This window comes from Myiozetetes cayanensis, unplaced genomic scaffold (genome assembly GCF_022539395.1).
Source record: "Myiozetetes cayanensis isolate MyiCay16 unplaced genomic scaffold, myiCay2020 scf4, whole genome shotgun sequence".
In the NCBI taxonomy this organism is placed as follows: domain Eukaryota; kingdom Metazoa; phylum Chordata; class Aves; order Passeriformes; family Tyrannidae; genus Myiozetetes; species Myiozetetes cayanensis.
Window position 1 is genome coordinate 15,475,785 of NW_026087631.1, and position 18,702 is coordinate 15,494,486.

The window sequence follows — 18,702 nt, forward strand, 5'->3', positions numbered from 1 at the left end:
GCCTTCTTCACTATTTGATATTCAGCCATCTGTTCAGTGGGGAACTGAAGTGACTGAATAATCCATCTCCCAAATTTTCTCTACAGATGAATTTTCACTGCCCATGTCTAACAGCAGCTCAATGTTTGGCCTGACAACACTAGAAAGGAAAGGAAGGAATCCAGCTGCTTGCTGGTACTAACAACGTTGTAGCATCTGCTACAGTATCTCCAAGAGATCTCCAAGACCAAGGTACTATAAGCTGGACTTATAGGAGAGATGTGAGATGTGTCTCACATTCATTTAGTACCAAATACATCTGAATAAACTGCTTCAGGAAGTCAGAAAATATAGCAAACTACAATAATCATGAAGTAACTTCCAGCACTTGGAAGAGACTTGGAAGAGACAAGTCTCTTGGAAGAGACAACTGACTGAATTCAGGACAGCACTGCATGTATTTAGAAAACATTTTTAGTCCCAGAAAGTCTCCTGTTACTGAGATTTTTCACATGCCATGGAGTTTGTACTGGCGGGTTAAAGCCACAAAAGATGGCTTAAATTTGCCTTGCACATCTGAAGCTTCAAAGCAGTGTGAAAAGCTGCACGGAGTATTCATACAGAAATCTTCATGCTTACACTGAATAAAATGGCCTTGAATAATGTAAACTGAAATACAGAAACAAGGATCTTACCTAGGCGTAGTTCTCCAAAATTACCGCATCCAATTTTTTTACCAACTCTGAAGTTAGGGCCAACCATTAACACTCCAGAATTTGAAGAACCAGTTCCACGTGTATTATGGCTTGATCTCCCACTAGGCCGTGTCATTCTTTCATCTGGCTTATCTTTGTCTTTCTTTTTATTCTCCATGTCAAGTTTACGGTACTCCACTTTGATTTCTTCTTCTTTTTACAAATCAGTATAAGCAAACTTCAATTGGACAATGAGAGAATGAAAACATCATGAGGGAAGTGCCCAGCAGGTTACTGAGAGTAAGAAGTTAACAGCAGCATGTTCATCCTGTTTGCAAAGCCTTGGTAGGATCTACAGTAAAAACGTATCTCCAGAATGCACAACAGCAGCAATAGTTACTAGCATTTACAGGAATTCTGTTAAAAGAAACATAAAGTTATTCCTGTACAAAATTATCTTTCCCTTCAACCAGTTACACAATTAAGCTATAACTAATTATATTTGCTTTACAGATCTATGAAAAGCACTTTCAGGTTAAAGCTTCTGATTCTTGGGTGTAGTAACAAGAGGTATTGGTGTGCCTGAAGTGTGCTAGAAAATCTCAACACTTCATACTCAGATATTTTTTAAAAAACAAACACCCCCCCCAAAACCCAAACTAAAAACAAACAAGCAAACGACAAAAAAAGCCCCACCCTACAAAACTGAATAGATAAGCACACTTAAAACTGACACTTAGAATCTCACTCCATCTTATGCCAGTTCTGGAAAAGAAAGCATTTATTAAACTCAAACAGTGTCTGTAGTTTTAAGGACATGCTTACACTGTAGTTATGCAAGTTATAGAAATCTATTATCTTCTCCAAATTAAATTTTCTGAGATGCACAATTTATAAACCCATGGCAAGCACTCTTCAGTTCTTTCAGTAACTTCCAGAATCTAAAAATAAAATATATTTACTTATTCTACCCTACTGCACTTACGTGATAAATTTGCTTCCCCAGTCCCTTTCTCCATTGTTTAGCATCGATTAGACACTAATTTCTACACAGACTTTAGCAAAAACAATGTTATCTTACTACTGCAATAAAGAACTCAAGGAAACTTTTTTTTTTTAATCTCAGCTATAAGTGGATATTGTTTTCTATTTAATGGTGTAAAAACCCATAATCCAGAAATAGTTGGTTACTATATAGGCAAAATTTCAGGACAAGTTAAATACCTGTCCAAAATTATTTTGATATCTTTGCTTCAACGTTGGGAATATACTGCTGTAAAAGAAAACCTCCTCTGAAAAAAATGTATTTCATGTGCTACAGCCTACTTTAAAGATAGTCACCAAGAGCTTATTTTAAACACTTTGAGCTGAATACATTTTCATTTCTTAAACCCATTTCTCACAAAGTAGAATTATTACTTGCCTCATAGCTTACTATATTCCAAAAATCAAAGAGCCAGTAGGGAAAACATACCAAATAATATGAATAGCCACCTGAATAATTGCATCTGCTGAATCATACACACTCATTTCATGATTAAGTGACATTTAAAATTATTAATCAACAGCCAATTAACCTATCACCTGAGCAGTGAAGTACATGGAAATTTGTTTGGCAAAGAATTTCCATTGACCACAATACTGTGAAAGGGGGAATGAAAGACTTGTTCTGAGAGCAACCAAAAAATACAAATGCAGATACTAGTCCAAGACAACTTGCTTAATGCACAGGAAAAGGACTTCAGCAGTGAGGAATGAATGCAGTGGCGTGTTATGATACAGACAGAAGCATTTAAAAAAAAAAAGATAAGCATATTAGGCTACTACATAACCTTGCAGGTTCAAGCACTACCACCAGATACCCCAATGTCACTTTCCAAAGCACAGATCTCAGAGGAATAGACTCAATGGGAAGCAACAGGTCATTTTTCCTCATGCACTACTGTTACAAAAGCTAGGGGAGAAATAAAACTAGAGATTAAGTGTGTCGAGGCAGAACTTCAAGGGCACCATTTGGTTCTTAGAAAGGTCAGCACATCTGATGCAACAGAATGCATATATATTTTAAATACTGAGAAAGAAATACTTATGTTCCATATTTTACTGGATTTTCAGTGAGAGCTAACAATAAGCAATCCTATAATTTTTAGTGCACCAAATACATTATGATCAGTACAAATTTCGATTTCCAGAAATGCATCTATTACTTGGACAAATCTATTACATGGTAATTTATATCCTTCCCCTTTCAGTTACATTATGGGTATGCTTTCTTATGTAAACTGAAATTAGTACCTTTTATAAGATACCTGCTAAACAAACATCATAAGTCCCATACATTTTTCCCATACTAGATATTAAAAAGAAAACATGCAAGCATTCCTGTCACAGTTTCTCCAGGACACAAGTGTTCTCTTACAACATTTCCTAATAAAATAATCTGCAACCAATTTGACATAAGTAGAGCACTTATGACTTTCTCCATACTGAAGTTCCTGTACAACATTTTATGATGTATTTACCTTAGAAATACAAAAAGTTTTCATTTATTTATACTGCACTTACCTACGACAACGTTATAAAGTTGATGGGAATATCTTTTCTTCACCATAATGCTCACATTCTAGAGGAAAAGCACTAAAAGGCAAAGACATATATATTTGTAGTATTTGTAATTACTTGGCACGTAAAAACTTTTGACACAAAATGCAAGTGAAGTAGAAGTTATTGGAATTGCCTTAGTTTTCTTAGACTGTTAAGTAAAGTCCAGCAGAATCTTTTCATACTTAACATAATTTATAAGGTTCAGAAGTCAGACATCATTAAAAAGTGTGCATCATCTAAAGTGAAAAAATAACATATACAGTGTAAGTGTCCTAAATTACACAACTCCCTTTTCTTGCTATGTGCTAGTTACATGGACTGTATGGGCAATCTGTCCAAAAAATATGCCATCTATTTCACAGTTTGATTTTCTGTTTATTTTTCATTTTTCATCTGATATAAATGAGCGCACTTGAACAGTAAGTTTCAGCCCAGCATTAGGGAATATTATGAGGATGTAAACAGTTTTGGTTAAAAAAAAGGCTTAAAAAATGAATAAATATCAGTAGAATGGCAAACACACCATCAAAGCCAAGTCAAAAAAGAGATGTCATAGGAGTGAAATTACTATTATGTTCAAGTATAGAAAGAAAGAGAAGGCATAGGAAGCTATGAAAAAAATGTCAAAATAGTATTACATAGCAGGAAAAGTAATTAGATCTTCATTAGAAACAACCCATATAGACTGAGGATAAAAGTGAAACAAGATTGGTAGACATGTAAGAAAGCAAGTAAGATCAGAGTAACTGAGAAGCCCAACTAACATCGGCTACTAGGGGTTTTACTCTTCTGATGCAATTTGATACTTTCCCAAGCACCTTAGAGAGACTGCCTGAAAAGCAAGGAGAGGAGATGTGAAGACAGGTAAGAAAAGTGATTACAATGTTCCAGGTGACTGACAACAGTGACACAAGCAGTACCTGCAGAAATGCAAAAGGAATCTCTGGTTCAGTTTTAGAAACACAAATTAAAATCAATGGTAAAAGATAGGCAGGTTACTACTTCATATCAACACATGACTTAAAACAGAGTATAGACTCAAATTTACTGGAATAAATTTAGCCACAAGACTACTGTAATACCATCCCAAAACAAATACCCAATTTGCAAAGAAGAAGTACCTAAGGTCAATTGTATTTATTGGGTCCACAGAGAATTAACTATTTCTGCCAGTACTGCTTCTACCACGTTTGATGTAAGAAATCAAAAGGTAAAACTTATTACCAAGACTTTGGTATGGGTAAACCACTAGCTCTGGAACTAAAGTAGTTATTCCTAGCTCAGGAGGGTTTACTCAGTTCTCTACTCCATTACACAAACATGTTGTAACTCACCTGCATGCATTAGAACTGCAAAACTTTCAGGTACTTGACCTCACAACTTCAGAAATGTTTTTCCTGCACTACAGTAAGTGACTAAACACTTCAACAAAGTCAATTCAAGTACCAAAGGAACCATTCTTTAAAGACATCTATTGTCTAAAGGTCAGACAAGCAATTTGTGACATTTGAAGAGGACAGACAGACAACTCTTCTCTCAAAGAGACATTTTTACTCTGATGAATGTTTTACACATCGATGATATGCACACTAAGTTCACTTAATAGACAAAGACTCCAACTCAGAAAATCCAGTCTGTTTCAAAAGCTTGTTTTTCATTCTCTCTGATGAATAAAATTCTACACAGAGAGCAACTGAATGAGTTTTAATGGAATTATACAGGTGTGTAAACAAAAGTGATCCTTCAATTAATCAGTAAAATCAACCTATTTTTTTTATAAATTCATGTTGTGCGGTTGTATCATCCTGAAGAACTTGGAACACTGAAAACTCCCTAAGAACCCATACAGAAATAGACATATAGAAAAGAGATTAAAGGCATCAAAGATGAACACTACTATTACACACAGGGTGAATAAACAGATGATTTAGAAAATCATACTCAGGTTCTGTCTTCTGTTCCATTATAAACTTGGTTTATTCAACACCTTTGCTGCTATTGTTCCGAGTTCACACATCACCTAAAATTAAGGAAACATATTCTGCTACAGTAAATCTGTGAAGTCAAGTAACTTTGCCTAAATATACACACAGGAGAAATTTTCCTTTAAATCCTCTTAATATTTTCCTCCTTGATTCAGTATTCAAAACCTAGTAGTGCAGTGTGACACCAGCTACAAGAAAAATTCTTGCAGGGCTGCAAGAATTTGATCAAACCATCTAATCATATCCATATTAAAGTTCTCCTTTTGCAAATGTCCTGGCAGCAACTGCCAGCTCTTTAAATTACATCACTACCAAAGATCATACACACACACTCAATCACAATTTCTCTCAGCACAAGTAACAATTTCAGCACAACTACTGCTGAAAAGTATTTTAGACATCCCTAGGTTAGAGAGACACAAGTCTACACAACTGAGTCTCTGAATCTCAGGTAAAAATGTCCCATTTAACACTACCAAAGACTGGACGCCACACAGGAACCCTGTTCTGCAACAATAAAGACTCTCTAGGACACTATATAAGACAGAGTAAAAGAATAACTCACCCAAGTACCTTCCTTTTTCAGACGTCTTTCAAATGCCTAAGTCTGCAGCAGTAGCACCACTGTTTACATATTCCAAGGTGTCGTCACAACAATTTAAGTGTGAAAGTCACCTTTAAAACACAAACTATCTACTTCATTTCCTTTTTCATGTTCCAGATTTACTCCTAAATAAACTGATAAAGAGAATATCAAAGCTGCTAAATAAAACATTCCAGTGCCAGAAGTGACAAAGTTAAACGAAATACGCAACCATAACAGCTTCCTTAGGTATCATATGCAATACCTTTCACAGGTTAATTACAAAATCCTATATCACTACTAGTACCAGTATACTAATTTTTCTGTAACTTTAAGAAAAGCATACACTAGCAGAAGAGTTGTAGAGGAAGGTAAAAAAAAAAAAATGATAGAGATTGAAACTAAACTGGAAGAAGGAAAATGACATAAACAGGTTTGCCACTGATAAGCAATGGAATGGCACACCAAAACTTGAGGAACTAAGTGACAAGGAGATCCCTAATCTTCTCCATGCGATGTTGGCTACAACAACCACATTTGAAATGTTTCTGCACCAACGCACGAAGCACTAGGAACAAAAGGAGCTCAAAACTTGGCCCAGTCTCAGAGATTTGACATCACTGGCACAAGTGAAACCCAGTGGGATGAATCCTGTAACCGGTGTGCCATGTTGGATGGTTGCAGGTTCTTCAGGAGGATCGGGAAGGGCAAATGACGCAGGTGGGTGGTGTTGTATGTAACGAAGGGGCTGGAATGTATGGAGTTCCCTGTTGACAATGGCACAGTTAGGAGCCCCTGGATAAGGATCAAGAAGCAAACAAATAACGCAGATGTCATCCTCAGAGTCTGCTACAGACCTCTCAGACAGAACAATGACACCAATGAATTATTCTTTGAGGGACTAACAGACACCTCCAGAACAACTGCCCTCATCCTTATGGGGGACTTCAACTGGTCAGATGTTAATTGGGAGCATCACACAGCTGGCACAAACAGGTCCAGAAGATTCCTAAAACATCTGGATGATACAAGCATCAGTCTGATGATGTTTAGGACAAGTGCTGAATTCTGCACCTGAGATGGGGAAGCCCTGGATATATGTACCTGCGGGTCCTGGTAAATGGCAAGTTGAATATGAGTCAAGTCAGGAGGGTCAACAATGTCCTGAGGGGCATCAAAGAGGGAGGCGATTGTCCAGCTCTGCTCTGCACTGGGGCAGCTTCACCTTGAATATTGTGGCAGTTTTGGGCACCACAATATAAGAAAGATATCAAGCTATTAGAGAGCATCCAAAGGACAGCAACAAAGATGGTGAAGGGCCTTGAGCGGAAGCTGTATGAGGAGTGCCTGAGGTCACTTGGCTTGTTCAGCCTGAACAAGAGGAGACTGAGGGGAGACCTCATTGCAGTCTACATTTCCTAGTGAGGGGAAGACGAGAGGCAGGCACTGATCTCTTCTCTGGGGTAACCTGTGACAGAATCCAAGAAAATGGCACAAAGCTGTCTGAGCAAGTTTAGGTTAGGTTTTTGGAAAAGGTTCTTCACCCAGAGAGTGTCCAGCCACTGGAACAGGCTCTCCAGGCAAGCAGTCACAGCAGCAACCCTGCCTGAGTCCAAGAAGCATTTGCACAAGGCTCTCAGGCACATGGGTGATTATTGGTACTGTCCTTTGCAGGGTCAGAAGTGGGACTTTGATGACCCTTGTGCGTCCCTTCCAACGAGGTTATTTTATTATTCTATGAGAGACAGTAAAAAAAAAAATCCCTGGTTTAAGCAGAAGGTATTTAAAATTCCTTTAGGCTCCTGGCATTTCCATACCTCTGCAGTTTTTCTCACCCCTCAAGTGTCTTTGTTCACATAGTTCTACTCCCAAAGTCTCATGATTTTTGGCACTGACATTAATCTAGCAGCACAGCTTCTCCTCACACCTTCCAGAAGAGTTCAGAGAAAGTTTCCAATGCCTCTACCACAGGTTTCCAAAAGCCTTTCTCTAGCATTACACATACTTTTTACAGAATATTTCATCTACTAAGAAGTCCTTACTGGAGATGAAGAACAGTTACATTCACTTGCCAATTTTCATTTAGATGTTACAAACACTTCTGGAGTACATAGAGAATAATACGGGATTTTATTCAACAAAACTCCATTTGAAGTATTTAACAACAGAAAATCTGCAATTCATACTACGAATCTGAAACTAAGCTCCAGAACAAGAGATTTATTGAGATCTCATCAATACAAAATTTAAATATCAACTATTTCTGGTATTTTTGTATGTCTCATGGAAAGTTAAGTCTAGTATGAATACCTAACTTTAAATGACTATATAATTTTCGTTCATTTTTATATACATGTCTCCATGCAACAGAAGACAACTATGAAATTCCAAATCCACAACAAAAAGGTTCACAACTGAAGGCCCTTCAAAGTGTAAGACAGCAGTTTCTAACTTTGAACAACTCCTGGGATAGAATTTGAATTGGGAAATATCTCTAAAATTATATATGATTTAGACCCATTTTTTCAAGAAAAATAAATCTGCTCTTTATTCATTAAATATTTAATTATTTTAAATTTAGTCCAGTGAGAGAAATTCAGGTCTTCACATGATCTCCATGCAACCCAAAAAACTTGAGTTGCTATTCCAATGATTTATGTTACAAATAAGTATGTCTATAGATTTATTTTTTGCATATTACTTTCTTAGGTAAACTCTAAAATAAAAAGACTCATTGCATAACTCAAAGTAACAAAAATAATATTTCATCATTTTTCATATTTCCAAAGCAGGAAAAAAAAAGCAAAACCATTAGCATCTCAGTCAAAACTAACAACAAAATCAGAGTGCTGAAATATTCAGTACAAAAAACTTCCACAAATGGTACAAACACATGATATTAGCTTAAAAAAACCCCAAACATTTCCAAACAAACTTCTCCTGACACAATTTCTCCCTTCACCTATCAATAACATGTATCAAAATTGCTCATTACTGAATCATTTTACAAGTCTTAGAAGGTGTTTTCTAAATGTAAACTCAACATAATGAAAACTTATTTATCAGTAACTCATTTTGCTCTCAAAAATGGAATCCACTTCATACAACTGGGGAAGTCCAATCGTATTCTTCCAAGTCCAACAAAGCCTAGTTTTATAGGTCTTTTTAATTTTTTAACATAAAAAACCAAAATACAACTTGGCATTATCTGCTCTTTCCTTTCTACCACTTCTAGCACACCTCAGAATTCTTCATACTTTCAGATGTTAGTTAAGTCATCAAGAAACACTTTACTCTCGGCACTTACTCTGACTTCAGTTAGGTAAACAACTACCTTGGAAGCACTTTAAAAGTAACATGCAAATCCTCTGAAGGAACATAATTTTCTCTAAAAACTCCAACATTTTCCAGTAGATGTGAATTAATCTAAGAAAGAAAGATGGGCTTTTTCAGTTTCACATAGTAGGACTGCTGTCTCCACAATAATAAGATGACAAACATATGGGATATACAAAAAGTGACAATGTACCTGAATCTTCAGCAGCAACCACATTCAGGCTATCAAAAACCACTTCTCTCTTTATTTCCTTGCCAGCCTGTCTTTCAAAATACTGAACAAGAGATTCCACATTCACTACATTTATTCCACAGAAAAAAAGTATATAATATATTACTTAGTAGGAAGTCCTTCCTAGAGTTTCAGCAGCAAAGAGGGACAACACACAAATCAACTGCTCCTTCTTGATCACATGCATATCAAATTCTTGACACTTTAGAAGATACATATGTTTATTTAAGAAAGCAAATATAATACTCTACTTTCAAAGGCAAATGAAATCTCCTTACATGCAGGATCATGCAGGTGCTCAGCTGTGCAATTTGTTTCTCAATGTGCATGGCTTCAAAACACTTATTTTGATTTGTGCTTTTCAGCACTCCAAGGCACCTAACAGGTCACAAACTTCCAACAACACGATGTTTGTATCTCAAGTACCCTCTATATTACCATTTCTTTTTTACTTAGAGGTCTACATTTTTCACAGATTCTTCAGTTTTAACTCTACAAGTAACTAAGACAAATGTACTATTCAGGCAGCGTCCAGTCTTTTTTTATTTCTATATTCTGTAATATCAACCCATTCTAGATTAGCATAAAAGTTTTGCAAATCAAAGCAAGAACAGAATTTATTAATGTTGGTGTACAAATTAGACTGTTAGCATACCTGAAAATTAAGGTTTAAAAAACCAAATTGTTTCCTGTCAAAGATTTGTATGATTTTCCCCACAAAATAGAATTTTATGTAACTGAATCTAAGTCTACATACATACAGTATCAGTCCACAAACATGAATGAGATGCACTCAAAGCAGCTGCCTAATTGAAAATGTCAAGGTAAATCCAAGTGGCTTTCTCATGAATAAAAATGTACACAACCAAGATTTCTAAAAAGTCATGTTTTCCTCTCTAGTTGTACATGTACTAAAAAGAAAAGAAATTACATTTATCTCTTATGGTATCAACTTCCACACACTACTTTCAATTAACATAATTAGTTAGGGATTCTAGAAGCTTTTCAATTTGCATGCATATAGCTATTTCCCTAGGGGAAGTTCACCAGCAAACTGCATATGGCAACATATAATCCTTCTTTAATGCACAAAACCTAACAGAAAAACAACTTTATTAACACATTTAATCAAACCTTCCCCTGGACTAAAAGTAACCAAAAATATACCTCATCTTTATTGAAGCTTGTTTAGACAGTCTATTCTAGTTAAGCTAGTGTAATTTTCTTGTACCAAGGTTTAAAGTCACATAAACAAATCTGAGGGTTATCAACACCTAAACTTCAGTATCTGTTCTGTACATTTAATTTTGCCAATTGAAAGGCTACTACCTAACAAACTTCACTGTTCTCCACCACCCAATTGCCAGTTCTGGTCAAAATACTGTCACATCAGAAGACCCAGACCGTACCCAGAGTTACCCTAACTCAACAGAGTTTTTCCACAAATGACAGACTGGACTAAGTATGTAGCAACTAAGATCTCCATGCAATCACTTCACCTCTGTTAACACAGCTGAAGACCAGCTGAAGATTGCTATCTCTGGTCACTGCATAAACATTTGTATTTTCTCATTGACCTCGAAGACAAGTTTGGCCCTAATCCACAAATTGCCCTTCATCACAGGCTTTCACAACAAAAACTCACCAACTTCACTTCAGGATTCCAAGCCAGTGAATGCATTTACTTGATTAAAACTTTGGTGCATCCATTACTTCTTGCACTATCATATAATCATCACTTTAGAGTAAAAGTTGAAAGACAAGTTTTCAGAAAGGAGAGGTATAACACAAGGAATAATTTTTTAAAATCTAATATGACAGTATTAAGGTTGAATTACTGTAGAGCAGAGAAAGGACATAGCTGATGGTTAAGCAATATTTCAGTCATTTGTTTTTTCCACTTTTCCCTCACCACACCCATGCAGACTTAAATGGGCTATATTGTCCACAGCTGACAGAAAGCTAGTGCTGAGTTAGCTAATACTACACAATTTTCTACATCAAACATTGTATCATAGCACTAAACTGTTACAGCAGAACAACTGAAAGGTACAGATTAGCTTCACACTAAGCCAGAGAAACTGTAAAGTTAACATATCTAAAAGTTAGAAAACAAAGTAAAAAGAGCATTGCATTTCATCTAGCACCATAGCTACATCTAAATACGAAATTAGGCATCAAAGTGAAGTATTCCAGTGCTACGTGAAGAAAAAAAAGAACATTTTCTCAGAGTCCAAAAGACACTAATTCTGTCTTCAGGTTAGAATTTGGATAGGATAAAGTACATAGTGTGCTGTAGCATTCCACAATGACTGTGAAGATCAGTTCTCAAAATTAAAAGCATTTCTAATTCACTGAGACAATTCCTCCTCTAACTTATCTTTAATTACATGGTTAGATTCTACTTCAAAAACTTAGATGGGAGCCAAACTCAAGTTATATAACTCCACATATAAGGAAAGAGATAACTCACAGTACAGAAAACTGTCTCCAGAGTAAGTTTTGCAGCTATAAATCTGTCAGGGTTTTCTGACAATAAAAATCTATATGGCCATCAAATGATTCTGTCTCCATAAACTAGATAGGTACCTTCTACAGTAACCCAAGTACTTTACTATAAAATATACTTGCAACTCTCCTCACTTGCTTAGCTTTCACTGTAATGTATACCTAAAAAGTCTTTATGAAATTAAAACTAGAGCATTACAGTCTCTAAAAGGTAAAAACATTTTTTTTCTTGTTTTATAAGCTTAATGTGCAATAAAATGGTATGGATAAAGTCTCAGACACCACATCAATTTGAATCATACTTGCCACCTTCATATTGAATGTATAAGATTCACAGTGACACAAATTTAATGAAAAACACTAGGTAAGATCTTGGATTCATCAATAGTCTTGTAATATAAAAATGAACTTAAAACCAGTGACTTCCTATGGAACTGAGGGGAAAAAACAAGTCTCCCAATGCTTTATACAAAACCAAACAATACTGAATATGAAATCTTCTGGTCTAAACTCAAAGTTCTCCTAACAAAATAACCTGATGCTATTGATATCAGTTTTCCAAGGTCTCAAACAATTAGTTAACTACAAGGATTTTAATTAAAAAGAATTTTCAAGCACTAAAATGAGAAAACATTAGTATTTTGATATAAGCACTGTGTAGTAAACTCTTAATGTACTACTTAGGAAGACTATGATAGATTCAGACTGAGCAAACTGTTCCTCAAAAGCATCAACATTAGCTAAGTTTAGCTGTCTACAGATTAGTGTTCAACGCCCACACAGACTCAGTGCAGTAATTTCAGCTTGTTGGATATCTTCCATGTTCCCACAGTATTCCCAGGCTTCCCCCCCTACATCTTGAGTTCTCTTTTTCTGCAAAACCTCTTGTTTCTTCCCACAATAAAATCTTCCCTTCTCACTCAGCAAGGAGAGATGTACTATTGCCTAACTAGTACTACAAGCTGCAAGCTGAACACAGAACAGATAACATCCTTTTTTCACCATGGATAGCTAATATCTACTATGTAAATTGATTTTATGAAGCTTATAGGAACTTATCTTCAGAGGTATAACAATTTAAGCTTGGTAAAAAAAAAAACCAAAAAGTTCCATATTTGTACAGGCAGCAAATTAGAGAACTGCAGATCAAAAATACCTTATTTCTTTTAAAAATAGATTTTTTTTTTTAAGAACAAAATTCAAAGTACAATAAACAGATTTTACTTAAAAGCTCAAAGTTGGAAAATTTAAATCAGAGATTCAAAGAGCATTTCTGAAAGGCAAAGACATTTATTTCTTAGTCTGACAAAAGCTTAAGAGCAAATATGGTCATTCTGTCTTCCTGTTGTCTGTTAGAAAAATTCTTCTGTCCCTCTTTACTGCTACCCATAAATTCAAGTTTCATCATTTGTTATTTCTCCACATTTAAAGATGCCTTAGCCTACTGCAGTAAATGTTAAACAGAAACTTTTATAATCTCATACACAGAGCAACCTACTCCTGGAACATCGCAAGAAATTAATGCTTACCAACTGAGGTGATCTTCCACAGAAAGAAAAAACATTTTATACTGTTTTGTTTTCAGAAGAAAGTATTTGCAAGACACAACTAGGAAAATACTAGTGGTTGAGGTTAGAGCGAAACATGACCCTTAATGCAATCATGTCCAACTCCAACCTCTGCAGTTTTACTTCACCTTCCCAAAATTACTGCACACAAGGATTTTATGGCTTTTTATGGATCTCCCCTAAAGCTTTATACCATTACATTAAAAAGCTGTTGAAATGTGAAGTCTTACATGTCTTTACCTACAGTCATGTTGGCTGCTTCATTTAAATTCAGAGACCTAAACCAGAAAATGCTTAGTGCCTTAAATACAGAGAGGTACTCACTGGATTTTTCTACATATAACAATACAATTTTTAAATTGTACTTTCTTCTGTGCGGCACAGGTGTGCCCTACCTTGGATTAAATCACAGCTTCCAATATCACAAAGTTAACCTGCCAGAAGCCCATATCTTTAAAGCATTTTATACAAAAATACAGCCCATGTGGCTTTCACAACTTAACACATGCAACATTTTCTGGTAATTGGCACTTTAAGCTCAAAGACAAATTTATCCAAAAAGGACAGTTTTAAGGCTACAATAGAACCTAAGTCTGAAATTTTGTTCTGAAAAATGCAATTAGACAATATAATGGATTAGCACAATGGTACTCTCCTCCTGCTACAGGTGACCACACTACCTGCTGCTCCAGCCTCAGTGCTCCAGCATCTCAGTGAAGCCATTAGACCTCCTAACCCCACAGAAAGCTCACACACTCAACAGTAACTCGTACTGAAAAGAAGCTGAATCAACTCAGATTGGATGAGTTGATGCAGAGCAGGAAGGTGTACAGAACTGCACAGCTGGGAATGAAGCAGGGGGATGATCTTTTGAACAGCCTGGAACACAGCTGCAATGACTGGTGTTCCACAAACAGTTGAGTGCATCTCTTAAAGGACAGCACACTTGTTCTCAGCAACCTCCACAGGCAAACTGCCACCCAAACAGCACCTTTAACTATGCTGCTGCCGGAATCTATTCCATCTACATTCTGTTATTGTACATGGTTTACTGAAAAAAGGGCATATCACCTCACAAATTACCTAGTGAATAATTCCAGAGACTATAAGAAAGTGTGACAAACCACACAATTCAAACTGAAATCTAGGCTCTGCTTGTCATACAATATCTCTGTATGTTTGATCTACTGAAAAGGACATCATCCATCACTGTTGCATTCTGTCTTAATTTAAAAAAACAAAAAATCATTAAAACATGTGGTTGATGAACAGTACAAGTTACAACCCAGGTAAATCTGTGGGGAAAATTATTTCTAGGAAAATGACATTAAATTACTAATAGTTTCTGTTAAGCAAAACAGTTACTAAAAAAGTCTTGGTATGTTAAAAGCATAACTGGCTAGTAAGCTTACAGAGAAGATCACAAAGCGTGAGAAAACACTGTTGTAATTATATTAGCAATGTTCTACACAAAGTCAGATTAAGTAATAAACCTACTTCAATACGCAAATCTTACCCGTGTGTCTGTCGTGGACTTCTGTGACCTGCAGTTATCTGAGTAAACATTTTTGCAAAGACAGTTCTGACTGATCAATATGTCTCCCCCCGTTCCTAACTCCACTGCACAAGGCAGGACACCAGACACAAAAATAGTAAGAAAATTTTACAGCTTTCCATACCTACAGTATACTTATTTTATATAAAATACCCCTTTTTGAACAGCCAAAAGTGCATTTTATCTATTTAAAAGCTTTCCTAGACATTCTCGAAAACATCAGATAAAGGAATAAACAAGAGAGGGAAGAGTAGATGTTAAAAACAGTGTGAAAAGGCTCTCTGTCACAAATGAAGGAACATGAAGTTCAATAAATATCCTAGAATGTTACACTGGTAAATACATTTATAATATTCTCATAGTGTTGCATATTTAATATTTACAAATATTCCCCAATCTTTTTTTTTTCAGAATCTTCCTACTTATTCATTTAAGGCAGTGAATATACTACCCATAAATAAATTTAACAGGTGAGCTAAATCTGACAAAAATAAGTGAATCCATATTTTAATGTAGCTCACTACTTTACTACTTACTGAGAGCTTCACAACTTCTGAAAGTCCTACTTTGAGAAAGCTCCATAAGTAACCACAAACCAAACCAATTCTGCAACATGGATTGGTGTGCAATGTCACCCCCTTCTACATCCCCCCTAGGCCAAAGAGGAGACATTAAATTATAATGGTTTACCTAAGATCACAGAGAGGGTTAGACATTCCAGTCACTGTCTTCATCTGTGATCATCAGCCTAGTGTTTAACTACTTTCTTACTAGTCTGCTTTTATTCATGCAACTAGTTAGCTTCAACACACACATTTTTCTTCACCCAACTATTTCAGCTGTGGCTCACAAACCACCCCAGTGACAGTGTCTAAGAGGCTACTCAGAACTACACTTAGAAAAAACAAGCTCAGCAGCAGCAGGCTTGATTTCACTGCATTAGTTTTGCAGAAGCATCGAGGAAGCATCAAAATGCTGACATAGCAAAAAAAATCAAATTAAGGATTGTCAGAAAGTATACAACAATTACATCGAAGTTACTTTTTTACCTTTTAATAGATATGGGAAACCAATTACATAGACATCTCAAGATATCTTCAAAAGAGTATTAAAGGCCCAGAAGCAAAGCAAAAAACATGTTTTAATCCTTTTGCCTACTCTTCCTGGGTACACCACTTGGGAACACGCCGTTCCATCTACATTGCTAAACAACTCCCAGGTATCATCTTTATTTTAAGATCATCTAAACGCAGTCCACCCCTGAAAAGCATTGTCCCAATCTTCCCCTAAGCACTGTCAGGTATTTTTGCTCTTACAGCCTCAGGTGAGCTATGAAGGATTGACTGAGAACTCCTGCCATTAATCTGCAGCTAAATCAGTGAACTTAAACTTTGAAGAAACAGCATGTCAAACTCCTTTACAGCTTTGTGATTCCTATGGTTTATGTGTGCGTCTAATCACATTATTACTTTTATGTATGCCACTCCAAAAAAATAAGTTAAAGGTAAAAAGAAAAACCTAAGGAACAAGAAGTTTTGTTTACAACAGACTGACAAAAAACGTTCAGCTGGAAAAATTTCAGAAAAGTTAGATAAAGTTACTACAGTCGATCAGTACCCTGTTCCTTAGAAAGTTCTTGTTTATAATTAGAAGATAACTGGAGAAAAGTAACCACTGGCACTTCCCTATTCTTCACATTTGATCTATTTTTGTCCCAAAGACATAACTAAACTAAATTTATCTTCAACAGCAGGAAAGTTCCTAATATTTTTTAAACAAGTTTTTAAGATAAAAGCAAAGATGTTACAAATGCATATAACTTTGATATTTCTAATCACAGAACAATTTAGCATAATAACTAGAGAACCATGAACAGTCCTGTTTTGATGGGACAAATCCTTCAGATGCAGTGGGGACACTAAGTTTTGATATACTGGATCAGCTTTAAAAATGCACTTAATCTAATTATGAGATTATTAAAAAACAAAAAATTACCACAGACCACAGGAAGTAAAATCAGCCTTGTTAATTGTAAATAAATAAATTGGATGAGGAAAAACTCTTCTGTAGATTCAGTTATATTTTTTTTAGGGAAGAACAACTTCAGAAGGGTTAAGATAGGGCCTGTAATTCTTCCAAACAAACAGGTTGAATCTCTTAACCAATCTTTAATATATTTATTTTGATCACAAAGGAAAAAAAAAATCCATACAGAAAATGCAATGTATCACTGTATAAGAACTGGTATTCTAGATTGTAACACTCATTTACATTTTATAAGCCAATACAACTATTTGATTCAAAAGCAGATTGGCAAGAGAAAAAGATTAATTTCATTAGCTGAAAGTCAACCTCAGCTGATGTAACTAGTCTGCTGTTTGCAAGGTAATTTGTCCTTTTCAAGCCAGCATAATAAAATACCACTTATTTCCACTGCAAATACTATTTAACTGTTGAAACGTCTCAATTCAAAAGAAACTGACCAAAGGATGTTGAGGTCGAGAGAAGACATCCCCTAAAATATAGTTAACACAGAAACCTCTACCTTATCTTTTCCCTCTAAAAGTAAAATCACATTACTCACATTTTAGATTTTAACATCCCAGCGGAGTTCAGGATAAAATGCATCCATAAGATATTGATTTGTGTTCTCAACAGATGTGAGTCTAGAGAGTAGGGAAGTTGTTTATCCCTACAAGTAGTCATAACCCAGGTAGCAGGGCGTAACATGCTTAACAGTGTGCTTCACTTATGAACATGCTTAAGGACATACAAAATAAAAGGTATTTTTGCACAGTTCATAATTCTAACTGTGTATGTACTTACAAAAGTTCTTACGTGCAAAGAGTATTAAAAAAAAAAAAAATCTTCAATTACATTCCAATTCCTTTCACACACTGCATATTACTTTAACGCTCATTAAGGGTGTACCAGCAAAGTCAACAGGAATGCCTGAAAATAAGCTCTATACAAGTTCCACGGCGAATCAGCTCAAACATCACTCAGAGACTTTAATTAACCAAACTTAAAACCACTATATTCAGAGTGTGTTTGTAAATAACTTTTTAAACAGCAAAACAAAAGGTAAAAATAAAGCAGCAGAGCACTGGCAGCTCAATTCGCCTCTAACCCGCTAATCTGCTAACGCAGCACAACTGCACTCCACCAACCTGCTCCTAGGGAATAGGAAAGCAAACTTACTCACTTGTTCCTGCAAACCCGGCCCGGTGCCCGCCAGGGAAGCACTCCTTCGGGAGAGGGCACCCGGCGGTCTCCCAGCGGCGGCTCCTGCCAGCCGGGAGCGCAGCCGCAGGGACGCGCCGCCTGAGCCCCTCCCGCGCCGCCCGAGCCCCGCGGGCCCCCGGGCACGGCCCCAGCCGGGGCACTGCCGTCCCGCTCTCCGCAGCCCAGCCAGCCGCCGCCGTCCCTGCCCGCCCCGCGGCCACCGGGGGAACGGGGAGGGAGCCGCTCCAAGTCCTCGGCCCGCGGGGGTGCTGCGGCCGCCGCGGCTCCGAGAGGCGGCCAGCACAGAGACCTACCGGCGAGACGAGGGGAGCGGGGCGCAGGCTCGGCGTGCGGCCCTTCACCTCCGGCACTGTTTCCCGCCCCGCCCCTGCCGCGGGGGCTCGGAAGCGGAGCCGGCTAGGGCGGCGCTCC

At 36.8% G+C, this 18,702-nt stretch overlaps 1 protein-coding gene across 10 annotated transcripts in view; it reads right to left on the reverse strand.

The window, feature by feature from the left end:
• Nucleotides 1-18,636, reverse strand: part of CSNK1G3 (casein kinase 1 gamma 3) — a 66,679-nt gene extending 48,043 nt beyond the window's left edge. For 2 of the 10 annotated variants that reach the window (XM_050330204.1, XM_050330197.1), the window contains exons 1-3: nucleotides 18,251-18,418; nucleotides 3,240-3,311; nucleotides 675-912 (exon numbers count right to left, since the gene is read on the reverse strand). In XM_050330204.1, coding sequence (XP_050186161.1) covers nucleotides 675-852 — 178 coding nt within the window. In that variant the 5' untranslated portion in view covers nucleotides 853-912; nucleotides 3,240-3,311; nucleotides 18,251-18,418. Of the gene's footprint in view, nucleotides 1-674; nucleotides 1,092-1,499; nucleotides 1,616-3,239; nucleotides 3,312-18,246; nucleotides 18,423-18,584 lie in introns of those variants that run through there. The other 8 variants (XM_050330206.1, XM_050330202.1, XM_050330201.1 and 5 more) reach the window with 7 other exon arrangements.
• Between the last annotated feature and the right edge of the window lie 66 nt (nucleotides 18,637-18,702).